Source organism: Nematostella vectensis, chromosome 1 (genome assembly GCF_932526225.1).
Source record: "Nematostella vectensis chromosome 1, jaNemVect1.1, whole genome shotgun sequence".
Lineage (NCBI taxonomy): Eukaryota > Metazoa > Cnidaria > Anthozoa > Actiniaria > Edwardsiidae > Nematostella > Nematostella vectensis.
This window is the reverse complement of record NC_064034.1, coordinates 10464281-10480257: the sequence shown is the minus strand read 5'-3', so window position 1 is coordinate 10480257 and position 15977 is coordinate 10464281. Positions and strand designations below refer to the sequence as shown.

At 37.7% G+C, this 15977-nt stretch overlaps 1 protein-coding gene across 2 annotated transcripts; it reads right to left on the bottom strand.

Moving 5' to 3' along the window:
* Nucleotides 1-141: 141 nt before the first annotated feature.
* Nucleotides 142-6189, bottom strand: LOC5507513 (doublesex and mab-3 related transcription factor 3, truncated). Of its 2 annotated transcripts, none has more exons than XM_048729981.1 (4): nt 4171-6189; nt 3274-3375; nt 2550-2654; nt 142-994 (listed from the first exon to the last, which is right to left on the bottom strand). In XM_048729981.1, exons 1-4 carry the CDS (start codon nt 4523-4525, stop codon nt 294-296), a joined length of 1263 nt encoding a protein of 420 aa, XP_048585938.1. In that variant the 5' UTR covers nt 4526-6189; the 3' UTR covers nt 142-293. The 2 variants fall into 2 exon arrangements, with proteins under 2 accessions (XP_048585938.1, XP_001628137.3); XM_001628087.3 differs by having other exon boundaries at nt 2550-2657; nt 4171-5044.
* Nucleotides 6190-15977: the final 9788 nt, after the last annotated feature.

The following is a 15977-nucleotide window of genomic DNA, read 5'->3' as shown; positions in this document are numbered from 1 at the left end:
TCAGAATCTCGGAGGGCTCAGTTCTTTAAGGGGGATTTCAAGCTTAGTATTATTATTATTATACAAAACTCTTTTGAAATTTTATATTCGTTCTGCGCGCGTATGTCATTACATTAGAAACAAGTAGCCTACAAACAAAAATTAAGATACTAGCCATATTTACTGCCAACTTGTTGTGCTGTACAATTAATAATAATAATTTACAACAACCTTACAACATATCTACATATATACAAAAATATCGCTCCGAATGTAGCGAAACTTGGAACATTCAATAAAGATTAGGTGTTCATTTATTTGCTATTTTCCCGCTCTCTTGTGTGGTTATCGGAGTCTTCGCGACTAGACGGTCGTGTCGCCTCAATGTTCTCTTTCGGTTTGGAAGGGGACTGAGATCTTTGCGCACTGTTAAGGCGCGTATCTAAAAATATAGAGATCGGAACAGGGTTTTCCTTTGATCTCAAATTGTCCATAGCAAAGGCGACATGCGCTGGTGTCGAAGACGCTAGGAATGGCGACTTGGAAAAAGTAGTGATCGGCGTAAAAGCGCTTTTTGTGCTTCCCATATACGGTTCAGGCCCGCGAACGAACTTGAAACCGTCCGCTCGCAAAGCCCTAAAGTCTCGGTACATATCATCAATAACAGGCGCTCTTGCCCACGGGCTGGTCTCTGCGAGTATCGTAGGGTCACTTTTACACTTTGTAAGGACTTCTTCGATTGCCTGCACGACATCTCCCCCGTAAGACTGAAGTATCAACTGCAACACGCTGACTTTGATCTTTGGGAAAATACGCATCATTAGTTCAATCGGCGAAGAGCGCCTCTGGGAAAACGGTGAAGGCGGCATCGCTGGAAAATGCGTCTTCTCTGACGGATCACATTCGCTAAAAAATCTCCTTCTCTTCTCTGCGATTGATTCCCCAACAATACTGCTGACGGAGTAGCCGTGTATTGTGTCCGGGGATTGCTCGGGCGACAGCTTCCTTTTCATCACTGCAAAAGATCAAATCCAATGAGCATAATAAGTCATGTAGTGGGGTAGGCTCAGCATGCAGTTATCGCTTGCGCTTGCTGGGTTTATAATGACTACATGTGCATTCTCGTGGTGGCCTACCGAACGTCAAGTAGAAAAGGCGTTGTTTCTTCCTTATTCCCCAAAACATCGTCTCAACAAGTGGTGCGTGGCGGGCGCTAGTTTTTGATATGGCCGAAATACTGGTGTATGAAAGATGCCGCAAAAATGAAACGGAAAACAGATGCGTTAAGGCTGGTGACACCAAGCGAGTCACAACTTTTTATCTTATCGCGAGAAAAACCTCGGATCCCCTGGGTAGAATATTCAGCGAATTTCCATCAGACATTTCTAGACTTTTGACAACTCCACGATCGCTTTAGTCACGCGCGCAAAAGAAAATTGAGCCCAACGAGAGATTTAAATGAGGAAGTCTGAAGCCTAATTGCAAGATGTGGCTCGGGGCAAAAAGGCAGTGCTACTCTATAAATTTGTGTTCTTATCGACCAATAGCCCTCATTAAAAGAGCTGGGATACTGGATAATGAATTTTCCAAGAAAGATAACATGAAATCGGGGCTGATTATACTTTGTTTGCCACATTCTGATAGAGCGATTAGTCGACTACAAGTTATCCTCAAAATCTTAAGTTGTTCTAATGCATTGATCCGAATTAATATTTTATTATCTATTTCTTTATTCACTGTTGAAAGTCTTGTAAAGAAAACATCTCAATTTAGAAACATGTTGTTTTGATACATCGACAACTAATGTTAGGTGCTATGGCTGCCCCATTCAAAATGGTTACAAAAAAACACTGGGCAATTTAAAGTAGAGGAAATTGACTGAATTGAAGGCTTCCTACTAATAATTCTATACACACCCAGAATAAAACTCGATTGATTGCGGAAAGAACGCCGCATGTCTAAAATAAAATAAGAGGAAATTTTAGTCGCTGATAATTGAAAGTTTAAAGGCTTAGCATATCCACCGAGTAATATTTTAGTAAAAAAAACTTCTTCGCAGGTGTCGTCGAGTGAAAAGCCCCTTTCAAAATTACACTTGGCGATTTCTTGCTATCTATAAAGACCACAAAAATTGCTAATCAGATGAGAAAAGTGTTATTCACGAAGCGAACCAGTACAATCGATACACCAGCAGGTCACAGTTAGCTTATCTTGGATTCCACCCACTTTTATCTTGGCGAATCTGTCAGAACGATTGTCATTTGAAGATTTTTCATACAAAAATAATCGGAACTTTTGCTCAGAATCGGTAAAGAAATCATTGGAAATTGAGGAACGAGTGCGTAGGAAGAGGCCAAATTAAGATTGCTACGCAGATGTTAATTAGGGCTCGCAAGTTCTTGGATTTTACTTCTGAAGGTTTGAAGTTTCACTTTTTTGTAAAACGTTAAACCGGATGGTTTATTTAGTCGTGTGTTATTGCGCCTCCCATTTGCACTCACGTTCTATCGTGAGTTTTTATGAGTAATTAAGTCAGAATTAAAGAGGAATTAAGAGAGAGCATTACAAACCTTGATGATGGCTCGGAAAAGAACTGCCGAATGGACGGAAGGCCGAACAAGTGCAATCCGGATGGGATTCCTTTGAATGGGCAGAAATATAGAGGCCATGCTGAGCTGCTGTAGGGATAAACCAAGACAGAAATGAGCGACTTTTCCTTATCATGAATACTGAAAGCTTATGAATTTCTATAAACTTCACGCCTTGAACTAAAGGCGCATTGAAACTACGCACACAATTGATTTTCAATTCTACGCACTTAACTCCGATAAACAATAAACTACAAATTAAGAAGAAATTTGTTACAAACATTGACAGAATAATTCTCGGGAAACCAGATACATGGGTTAACAAGGGGAATAAAAGAAAAAAAAATCCGTGGGTTTAGTAAAAATCTTATCAGCGAAAGACCTGTCCAGAATATCCTTTTCCCAGCCGATTGATTATAAGACACTTTGGATTTACCCTATTTCCGCCCTCATTGGACCATTTTTCATCAAATCAAGTACGAATCAAACAACATCCGTCTGCTTTGCCTACAAACTGGCGTTTTCCCGAGATGGATGAGTCAAAAAATTATTGATTATACCATAGATTGAGCGCAAAGTATATGGCAAACCCAGTGAAAAGTAACCGAGTATTATGTCTCATGTAGTTAAGTCTCGTGCCTAAAAATGATAACCTGGTTGAATAGCGGTTCATTACGAGGGATTCATTTTCCTTTCATTCTGTTACCTTGGTGTTTGGCGAAAGTCGTGAACTGCATATGCGAACTATTAGCGTCTTGAGGTTCGTTGAAAGACTCATCCACGGGCGATTCCGCCTCCTTCTTAATTTCTGAAAAAGAAAGAAGTTAAGAAATATGAGAATGAAATTTTCAGTTGGGACAAACAAAAGTGTGGAAAGTATGCATGGGGTTGCCTTGGTGACTTTTGTTAAAGTTTGTGTTGAATGTTTAAATGCGAAAAAGGGCACGCGTGGAGTGGGCCGCTAACGACCAAGCAGAAATTTTTAATGGTTATACAAAACAAGTTATTTTCCGTATCGCTAGACTCGCGCAATGTGTAAATCTATAGAAATGTTAATAATCAAAACATTCATTTTGATCATCTCGATTCTTTGGCTTTGATAATAAAAAAGTGGTGTTTCAAAGTCGAAGTTGTATCGAAGTTCAAATTAGATTGTGAGGCCATCAATCGCCTCTAAATCATACGGTATTTGACAACAGATCAAAGATCGCGAAATTCCTCCCAGAATTGCTCGCGTTTCGTTCGAGGGCTCTTTGGTCAATATTGTTGTCTAAATTACATTTGAAACCGCAAGTTTGGCTTAGCAAAGGGTGTTATTTGCTCAAATTAACCCAAAATGTGTTTGTATCGACAAAATGAACAAAGATGGTCAAGATGAAGGGTTGTTTTCCAGGTGGCGGTTAAACGTTCATCTTTAAATAAAACGAAATTGGAACCCACACCAACACACAGATACATTACGGTTAAACATCATTAGAACTTAAAACATCTTTTTCTCTTCATTACAAAAGTCAAAACTAAACATAAACATGGACAAAGTTTGCGGTAATTTCTAGCGATAGTTTTTCAATGAGTTTGTAATAGCGCTAGGAGTTGTGTGTACCTGTTTTCTCGGGTTCTTCGGGTACAGCGGAGGGAGAATCGGGTTGCGGAGACTGAGGGTCGTCATCGTTCACTCTATGCAGGGCTGTATAGACATCTCCAGGCGGTAAGGGCTGCCTCTGCTCCTGCATTTGCTGTCTTCGTAGAGCGACCTGGGCCGCGAGAACTCTCTGTCTCTCCGCTATCAACATGCACTTTGGACACATACAGTCCCGCCACCTACAGAACCCCTTGTGTCCCTTGAGAATGGAATCAAACCCGTGGTTCCTGCAACGGGCGCATTTAGGAGTTCTCTTTTTCTCGGCAGCAGCCGCTGCGGCGGCAGCAGATAAACTTGACTGCGGACTAAAACTCATCTTAACTCAGCCTCGGTAGTTAACTCACACTACTATGAGGCCGGAGAAAGTTACTTGGCTGGTTGGAAATATCAAATGGTTATATAGCTAGGAATTTAGATTGATACTACCTTATATTGGGGGCGGCGCTTCCTACTGGTCGAAATTTATCCGCATTCCGGGCTCCGATTGGCTGAGCCGAAGCGCGACCGTAAAGTGTCATGTTAATCGAATTCAAAGTGCTATTGTTCTGCGCACGTTCTGATTGGGCGCGCAATGTCGTTGTGTCGGCCACCTGTATAAGGCTCTCGTTCTTTGGCCGAAGACAGGTGGAGTTATGAGAAAAGTTCAACCCACAAACAGCTCGAAACAATACAGAGTAAAGGACTATGTGAGTGTATACAACCTTACGTAAACACACAAACTTTGTACTAGGCCGTACCGCGGGGGACCAAAAGAGCAAAGACTTATTATTAAGTAGTGCAGGCTTTAACTGCCAGAGTCAACGCTACGAGCTATGCGCATATCACAGTCGGGCAATTTTCTGCTGATCTTAAACAATAAATGTTTGCACTTCCCGACAGAGCTGTCTCCCGCCAAGACCTTGTTGGTAATTTTCTAGAAAAAAGTGTAATCTCTAAATCAACGAGCACCGAATCTCACGATCATAATTAAAACCTCAAAGAACTTGTGACGTCGGCGAAAATGTTTTGCCATCCATCTCCATTTTATATGCAAGATCCGCTCTTGGCTTATTTTTGTATTAAAACCCACTTCCTTTGACAGTGAAACATCAATAATTTAACATTGTCCCGCTACGGCACTTTCAAAACGAAGTAAAATTGATTTCTAATTTCATATGAAACCTAATTGGAAACTCATTAGAACGCTAACCCCTTAAAATAAAACAAACGACACTGAGAAACATGATTACTACAACTTGTCCCAAGGGAAACACACCGTCTAGGAAAAATAACAAAAACTAACATTAACACATATGATTTTTCTTGCCATTCTAAGGCAAATCCCCTGGATTGTGCCACATTGATAAAGTTTCAAATGATAGCAATTCAGAATGGAAGTCCATTGAGGTCTTTTAACTTAAAGGCTGCCGTGCCCACAAATAGCACAGACGATGTCTCGGTGCAGGTGGCCGAGATGGCGACGGACCTGCTACAAACAGTTACTACTTTCTGTGTTTCAAACCATTATGATCTAAATACATTTACAACGAATAATAGCTTTGACATTTTATTTCTCCTTAAATTACCGTGCTACATAATATTTTATTTTGCTGGATGTTTTCTTTTCACGCCCTAGGGAGGTAAAACCAGAAGAGGCCAGACCAGCTTAGACATAGTAACCAAAAATACTCGGGTGTTTTTTTTTTCCGAATTAAGGAAATTGTTGAGACTTCATTTTAACTTTGAACATTTGTTTAAAACTAGTAAAAACAATTTCGTAAAGAGATACGCATTTTGTACGCACCCCGCTCCTGTTGTACTTTGTATGATTTTATCAAAGTCGTCATTGTGAAATCACAAAATTTAATATTTAGTTTAGTTGAGATAACTGTGCACAAGAGGTTGATATTCAGAGATGGCTATCAAACCAGTCCAAAGGTAGCGGCTACTGTTACATCGTGTCAGAGCTTTTCCACCATATTCCCAAGATAACCATCGCGAACGATAACGGTAAAAAGTAATGCGAATTTCAAACTTGAAAAACTTACTTAGATATGACGCGTGTGTACATACCACCAAATACCCAATTCGATAAACTGTTTGGAATTTATAGTGAAAAGAAAAAAAGTTTTGAATTGAAAGATTAAATACTTTTCGTAGGGATTTTTGGCTATCTGGCATTTTCCAGGATGTGGATTCTGTCTGTCTGAGAGACGATTTGAGGTGACTGGCGAACCAGCTTTGACTCAAAGTATGTAATTTCATAGCATTTCTAAATTAATAATAGCAAGATAACGAAGACAAATTGATTGAGAGATATACACGAGCGAGCTAGTTTACTAACGAAGATCTGTTTAGCGTTATAAGCCGTGTTCTTAATGCATTGAAACCCGAGAATATAATTTAATGCGGATTCAATAGAAAATACTAAAGTACAGCGGTTTGAACTTAAAGTATACCAAGATAAAATCGCCTTTTTGATAAAGTAAGAGGGTAAATCGAAATTTTCCGGCTTCAGTATGGCAAAAATGTCAGCGTTCTAGAGGGACGCAAAAAGCTGTCATTTCACGCAATGCGTTTCATTATTAGACACATTATCCAAAAACAGCGTAATGTTATCACAAAGTCATCATTATATCGCGAGTTCGGCATACACACAAAGAAAACTAACTGGATTCTCTTTAAAGTAGCCTAAAAGATCAATTTTGCGCGAGTTATCTTTCAAAAAACTATCACAAACAGAATGTAAGCTTACTCTAAACCATTTCCTGAACTTAAAAGATTCATTTTCATCCGAAAGTCAAAATGATATTTCAATCAATAAACACGATATAAATTTAGCTAGAAGCCGCCCAGTAAAAGAAGCGCATATGGCATAACTGGGTAAATTACGTCAATGCCTCACTCGATGCCTTTTTGATGGCCAGCCTTGCATAGGATCGATCAACTTAAGTTTAAATACCCTCTGGACCAATCTAATACAAATCATAAAAAAAAACCCTGAAATTTAAAATCTCATTTGAAGTCTTGCTACTACTAAGCGTCTAAAAAAACTTATTGCGATTTGATAGTCTATAATATAAGTTCTTTATAGAGTCAAGCATTAGAGAATCGTTAATAATAAACAACTAAATTTTGTCGTCACCCCCAGTGTTAGGAGAGACAAAACACTTTCAATCAATTGAATGAGAAAACCTCGGTCTCGGTAGCCTTGGGCATTTCGCAGCACCAGGTTGCACATATTTTCTAAGGAACAATTAGAATTGGCAAGCTGAGGTTGAAACAGTGTTTGGGAAAATGTTGTCCCTCACTTAAGAACCGAGATAACAAACTATTTGATATTCCGAAAGCTAATGTAATTTAAAGGTTTTAGCCGGCGGTTTTGTAGATAAAACTTTGAGCCTGCTAATATATATAAAACGTACAATCAACTGATATTATAGACGGTGAAATGGCTCCTGAAAAAAACCCACGAAATCTTTAAAAGGACATCATTCATTAAATTAATTTCTAATTTCACTTGGAGCGCATCAAAGTACATCTATCCTTTTAATCTTTCAGAAAAAAATGAAGTTTTGAATCAGCAAAGAAGGTCAAAAATTTACCATATTTTTTTTAGTGCAAGTCTTACCAATATTTGGACTAACTTCTCACGTATGAAAGCCTTTGGCCATTAAACACAAAAATACTTCCTAGTCTAACTCCGCTTTTCCGACAAAAAGTCTTCACTTTTCATCTGTTTATTTTGTTTTCTTTTAAAGACTGGTGTTGAATTAAAATTTGCGAAACCTGAGAAGTTTCATTGAGTGGTAGTAATGGCATATTGGTATTGGGACCAAAAACAAGCAAAGAGAAATTAGACCAAACTTGATCTTGCACAAATTGAATGTCACTCCTTTATTAATGCCATTTCTTCGTCAACTTAAGACCAGCGCTTTATCTGACAACCAAGACAAAGGCAACAAAAGTGTAAAATATTTAATGAAACGCGATTTGGGTTTGATTCATGTTTGAATAAAAATAGTACCAGCAAAAACTCTTACGACTTAAATTTCGTCCGTTTGACGTTGGTATTTATTATGGATCTACTGTTCTGGGGGATTTGTTGTACTCCGAGCTTGTTTTCTTCCTGTTATAAATACCTGCTACCAAATTATTCATGCTGTATAACTATACACAAATGTTGAAACAATGTCTTGTCTTGCTCACAACCATGGACAATAAGAGAAATTGAATGGGCTTTTAAAGAGCAATAGAGCGCACGCTTCAAGCCTTAACGTGTCTGGCGGTACTTTAACGTTAACCATTCACCTAGCGGTCTAAAAAGGCGCAATAAGCCATGACGTTGTACTCATTAGGTTTATTACAACCTTCCTGTATTGAGCCTTGGCGCAATATAAAGACAAATTCCCTATTGTTTTAATACAGCTTTCAGTAGGGTTTTAAGGCGAGTTTTAATTTGCTCCTCATAATCCAAATAAAGCAGCTTCCTTTATCAACACCAATTCAGCGGAATTGTTTCAGTCTTTCAATGTTTCTGCAGGTTCTGAGGATTTCTTTAGATATACTATCCTGTTCCGTTTGCAACACGGCGAGGTGTCAACATCGCGTCAACCTTGAACTTCCCATACGTTCGTTTTAACTAGCGAAAATATACGATTTTACGAAGGCGTTTTGTTAGTTCTATAGTTAGCTTGTGTCATCTTCACTTAATTCCGTGGCAGGTAATGAAGACAACTTAATTAAGATTTAAGCCCAGTAAAGTTAAAAATAATAATTTTCATATTAACGTGTGGAGTGTGAAATAAACACGGCAAGCTTTGTTTACTAAAGGTTTAGAGGAAAAAGTAATAATCGCTCCATGATTCTATACTATTACCAATTGTAATTTCACTTTGCTATATCAAACACTCGATTTTTCTTATGAACTACTGGTTCCTTTAATTAAGACAACATTGAGCTTTTAATGATTTTGTTATTAACCAAAAACAAAGGAATATATAAGATGTTGAAAATAAACTAAGGGGTGTTTTGATTTTTAAAATTGGATTTCATATTTCACAGAGGGGTTCAAAGTCTTTTCTATCAAAATGTCAATATATCAAAAGCATATTTTATATTTGAAAAATCCAATTAAATATCCAACGAGTTTAGCTTAGAAAAAAAATCGAAAACAAATCCGAAAAACACTATTTATGTTTAAATATACCTAATGACGTTTAAATTACATCAACTGTTAGATTTGACCGCAAAATTTTGAAATAATTTCTAAAAACAAATAAATTTCACAGAACAGAACAGAATATGTGCACACAGCGAACACATTTATATTACTTTAATTCAATTAACACCAATATGTGGACACATGAACAGAGGACATCAATAATACCCAAACTATAGACGTATAAAGACAACTTTAACAGTTATATTAATAAAACTTGTGAAAACTGCTAAAACATAAAACATAAAAATATACCCCATTTACTGCTAAAACCTAAAACAAAACAAAAATATCCCCTTTCTATATCCAATTATGAAAAACACAAATAACATGAAAAATATCATTATCAAGGAAATCTTTAAATGGAGTATTAAAAAAGAAAGAAATATATGAAAACTCTTATATACTAAATAGTTCAATTCCTTGGTGCTTTAACTTGAACAGGGTCAAGTTGCAAATCTATAATCAGGGAGATCTTTTCGTCTCTCTACGTGAACTCCTGATACTTATATGGTATTATTACCTACGACAGATTAGTTAGATGTAATTGGGTATCTAATTCTCGTTTCGGGCCCAGCGTAAATTCGAGTAATAATCATTTAGATGAAGACGGATAAGCTGTAGTTCACAAGGCAGGAACCCCCCGTACAGCTTTTCATTTCATACTCAGAGATAAACTCAGTAATTTGCTCTCGTTCGCAGTTAAAAGGTTTTTTAGTTTCAAAAAGCAACAAACAAGGCGCCGGCTAGCCTGGACTTTCGTATCCGGAGATTTCAGGGCGAATATGTGCTCCCGCTCGCCTCAAGGCATCTTGCATAAACCAAAGGGATACGGCCCACTGGGAATCAGTAAATAGGATTTTCCATCGCAAGCCGTAGAAAAATGATTTAATTTAGTCTCGGTTCTATTGTGTTTTTATTAAGCCGCGAGGCTCATTTTAGTTTTAAGTCAAGCAAATTGTTTCCTTAGCTGGCCAAGAGACCCGGACTTACAATGCAAACACAAGTCAATTTCATATCTCTAACAAGAGTTCTATCAAGACATATCGTAAAAGGAGTTAAAGAAAATTCGAGAAACCCTAATCATCTTATGCTGCTCAATAAAAGCACGTTTTGAGTCATTAATTCAAGTCATTTAATGTATTTTTATGTGCTCATTTTTTATTGTACTTTCGTCTAATTTGGTCTAAAACACTCGATTTGATGGGATACACAATTTCGCGGACGAAATAATTATGGCTCTAATGTTCTTTCTCTCTGTTGACCTCACGTCCGTACACAAGCACTATAAAATTAGTCATTTTAGAGCACCAGTAATTTGGATAAAACATTTCTTTACAATCTACCGCAAGGGTCTATCAAAACTATGGATATCAGAGGTCGCATCGTGTTCAAAGCTAAACAAAGCAATGTAACTTGTGCTTTATACGACACCATTGAAACATGTCACTGTGAGGAAGATATAACGGATAATTCGCGACTCTTTTGCCATATGACAGAATAAACCTGCGCACATCAAACTGTGTGAGTTTTTTTAAAGGCAATAACAGATTTAGATAAGGGCCAGGAAACAGAAAAGAATTCGGTGAGACATTGCTATGCGGGCTTCAAGGCGGTTCCTACACACGCCGGTTCTCAGACTTCCTCAATTATTTCGAAAACAAAAACTAGAGCATAAGTGAAAGAGCGGTTTCCTCCAAACCAAGCGACCAGGTTCTACTTATTTTTAATTATAATTCTATTCTTTAATAGGAAAAAAATTGATAATTGACAATTTCTTCCATTTTTTTAATTATTCCAATTCAAGCAAAACATTCTACTGAATAATTAATAATGGGGACCTTTTTTAGTCGATAAAATGATATTTCACATTTCAAGAGGTTATTTTTATCCAAAGAAAGCTTATCCAGAGAGATCTGAACTTTTTTTTATTTCTAGCTTTCTTTCTCTGGTGCTTTCTACACGCCCGCTCGTCGGTCTTCGTACAAATTCACCAATATTGCTAAACAAACACAGGAGTTTGTAAATAATCAGCACAAATTTGTTGTGACAGGGTCAAAAAAGACTTGACATTTAGAAACAACATAGTAACGGTATAGTCTTTCCCAATTAGATCTATCAATACCACACAACGCTTAGCCTTTGTGTTTGGAAGAAAATGTGTTTAAACATATCAATTGCGAACCATAAACATGCATAGTTTGTGGTTAATATTCGCTATTCACAATAGTAAACAATTGCGAAAAAGAAAACTCGGACGCTCCGAGTTTACTCCAAAAGTGTGGAAATTTGCAATTTTGGAGGATATTTCACGCAAGCAGATCAATGACCATTAGATTTACCTGCACAGAGCTTTATCATTTTAAAAGCCTTTATGCCTCGATAGGTTTTAAATGTAGTCTTTACAACAAAGAACAGACACAACGCTGGTTTCAGTGCAGCGGAGAGCTTCGACACACAGAAAGTCGTTTGTCACAGAGCTAAAGAATTTTACAAGAGCGTAAGGAAGTATACCGAGAACGGCGGCTATTCCGTGAGAAAAAGCGCAGGTGGACATTAAACAGGACTTAACTACCATTCTTCTTTTGAAATTGAGCAGTAAAAACCAACAGTGGCACCAAACAAGCCACCTGATCAAGAGCTTCATAAGACACAAAGGCCCAAGTCAGGCACAAAAGCTCTTAAAAGGCCTTGATTGTACTCAAGTGTCATGTTGTTTTAGAAAAACAAAATTTATAAACGCGTTTTAAGCTTTATTTAATACATAGTCTGAGTAGAAGCCAACAGTTCTTGTGAAGGGTGACTATTTGAAAGGGACGACATTTTACAAGTCAGTAAAGAAACGTCGGATACCTTTTTAAGTGAATTAAATGACAGTTTAGAAAACTAAATCTTAAGTACATCAATTTAGTTCTATTCTAGACACGTTTTAGGATAAAAAGATCAACATAAAAGAATTAGAATTTTATCTTTCAAAAACATAAAACTTAAAATTGATTTTGACAAGTTATCAATTAAATACATCTTCACTTAGTGCCGTCCTAAGCGAAAAACATCAATACAAAAAGCCTATAAACTATGCTTGTTTTCAATGGGGATTTCCAATTAGAAAATGGCTTTTTATGAGATTCAATAAAGCCTTAGTCGACACACAGTTATGCTCATTGTGATACAGCTCCGCTAATGAGCTAAAACACGACCGCAACAAAACATTGACTGCTGGGAGGGAGGGCAAATGAAGTAATACACTAACCACCAAACCCATGAAAACACTACATGATCTCGACAGAACAGCAGATTGTCTTAAGTATCGTGACGAGCTGTAACTATTATATATACAAAGGAATAAAGTCGAGCAAATAGATAAGTAAAACAAACACTCCATCCAGAGTCACATATTTTCGCTAATGTTCATCACTAGGAGGCGTGTGACGAGAAGGGCTTATGCACGCTATTTTCAAGATCATGTAAAGAATCGCTAGAGAATGGATCTGGATAAAAGAACCCGCTTCCTTAAGAGTTTGTCCCTTAATTGATCGCCGCATAATTTTGTTAGCTGAACTTGTCAGTTTGGCGTTTTTTAAAGCGGTAAGAAGTCTAATGCGTGGACGTGCATAAAGCAATCTACCACACTAACAATAGCGAGCACCTTACATAAAACGCTTATTGAATTCAGCAGACATGGAGCAAACAAAACTCGACGGGGGAATAAAAATATGCTGAGATAGTTTGCATTACATGTAATTGAGTCAAACAGGAGGAATTGATATTCAATCAGATAATAAGTAAAATCAACTACACGGGAAATGAAAGCTAAATCATCCAAAAAGTTCGCATGGGCACACTTGTGTTAGTCTACATAGAGAAAAAAAAATAAATACAATAATAAAACCTTGTCATCTTGAACATGGCTTTATTACAACACAAAGGCACTGCAAAAAACAATGATATTTGGATATTTTGATCTGTTATCGCGACTAGGCAGTTGAGAGCCAAGCGACTTCTGTCCCCGATATTTAGTCACCGTGCAATTTCATCTTTATTAGCTATTTCCTTTATCTCCCTTGTGAGCTCCAGGTGAATAAGAACAAACGTACAAATACCAGCTAATTCAATATCGACAGGGACGAATGAAAATGAGAAAGATTGGCCCCGGATTAGCGCATTGTCAGCCAGATTGGATGGCGACAATGATCCTTTGACTTTAAACAAATAACTATTGAGAAGGGCGCGCTACGGACGAGAGGAGCACACGCCACGGCGAGTATGGCACCGTTCACAAGCAGGTCACAACTATAATAGCGTACTGCGCGACAGACCTTGCTACGCCTTATTGCATTTTATCGTGGAACTTCATTGAAATACATCAAGCCGAAGGTCTTAATATGTCGTTTCAGTTACGCAGCTAAAACATGTTTTGTCCGAGGCACACCTAGGCTCGATTCCCTGCTATTATGAGCCTGCAGACAGCCGTAATATGGTCAGAGGATTGTAAGAGTAGGCCCAGGGGCTCGTTTCTCGAAACTTCCAAGAATTCTCGGGCCCGAAAACGTTTTATTCCTTAAATTTGAAAAGCTGGCTAATTCCTATATAATTTTGGTATCTGAATGTGTTGAAATATCGTCAAATATCGTATTTTACCTTAAAGATTCATGTGAAGGGTGATCCTCTTTATAGATTTATAGATTTTGATCCTTCCCAAACTTCTCGGGCCCGAAATTCACAGGCTTAAATATTAAAAATGTTCTCGGACCTCGCAGTCACCCGAGACTTTTCGGGTAACTTTTTGGCTTCAACAAAACTTCGAAAATAGCCCTATTGAGCATAATCATTTGGAATACGAACCAAGTGGAAGTTCAAACTGTTCTCAAACATGAAAGCGGTTCTTTAAATGAAAAACATGCGATATTTTGAGTTAATATGCAAAAAAAAAATAAAGTTTTCGGGCCGAGTATTCTCGGGTGTTTGGAGAAACGGGCGCCACGGTAGGAAAAAGGCAAGCCTCTATAAAGTAGATGGCTGATACATTCTTTTTCAGTATGTCTCTGTGTGTGTTTCTTAATCAGTTTATCAAATCCATATTACATTTCAATACCCTCCAGTACTCGAAGAAAAAATCGGAAAACACCCTAGCCCGCTTGGCCCTCCCCAAACGCCAAAATTTAAATGCAAATAAAACAGAACGAAAAATATTGGGTAAAAGTAACAAATTAAAAGGAGATAAATAACAAATCAAAAAAGAAAGAAAAAACTTTAGTTCATAAAAAATTGAAAATAATGAAGAGAAATGTGTACTATTCAGTGAAAAACACGTTATTTTTAAATAATAATATTATTATTTACTTTTGCTTAATAATTGAATTTATAGTATTGTCACTGTATTTCTATGGCATGTCTATTGTTTCATGTGGCACTGGGGCAAATAGGGCTTTTGGTGGTTAGCAAAAAAATTTAGAACTATGGAGGACAGCGTACCCAAAAGCGTTCGCGCGTAGAAGTCAGAAATATTCTTCCGAGAGAAATATTCTAAATACAATTCAATATTAAGTTAAAATCACTAGTTTATTGACCGTGGGTTTTAAATTCGCTGACACCTCAACCGGCCTGTAACCAGCTTTGAGAAGTACCCACAACCAAACAAATAATAAATGTAAAATAAATACAACTAGATGAAGATATTCAGGCATCAATGTAAGAGATGAATGGTCTCGAAGATATGCATTCATCCAAGTTAATAGCAACTGCTCTTTAGCCAAGTAATACCTCAGGTTCCTTGACAAATTTCAAATCGAACAAGGAAAAACAGCAGAATCAAACCTCTCAACAAAACGCGCAAAATTCCACACGAGGGAAAGAGCATACACAGCTCAAGACACAAATAGATACCTCTATTCTGATCTTCCAGGTCCCTTTCCATGGCCTCAAAATACAATGTTCACCCCTTGAAGGCTTCTGAAACCATCTAACTGCCATTACAGATTGCAAAGCATTCTGGGAGAGCCGGGGAAAAATTCACGAGGGGATGGCCGGTCAACACGCCTCTCCCCACAGTCAGGCAGCTTTTTAGAAGTCTTTTCTCCCCAAAGCCAAACAAATCAATTCCAGGCCATACAGACCCAGAATAGCAGTGTCAACAATTTTCTCATCCAGGCAAAGCCAAACATGAAAAAATCCCCATGAATCCACCATTGCTTGCAAATGTCCATAAGCAGCACTTAATTATGCCCCAATAGACTTAATGATGTCCTAGGACACTCTCCAAATATGCTCATAGCTGTATTTGTGATGGAAAAAAACAACAAGCGAACATCAAATTGTGCCCACATTAGCATAGCGACAAGGGATTAGAGATGGGACCGCAAAGCACTGTTGGAAAGCTTGGATACCGCTGACTAGGTACAGCGGTGTTTCACTTTGACGGACTGTAAAAAAAACTTAAAATAGGGGGTGTAAGTAACTGGTGTATCTGTTTTTGGTCTGTCTTTTTGTACATTCAGCTCAAACTTAACCAGTAGTTAATGGGTTAGTATCTCTCGCAAAAAAAACATGGATATATGATCAAAATAAG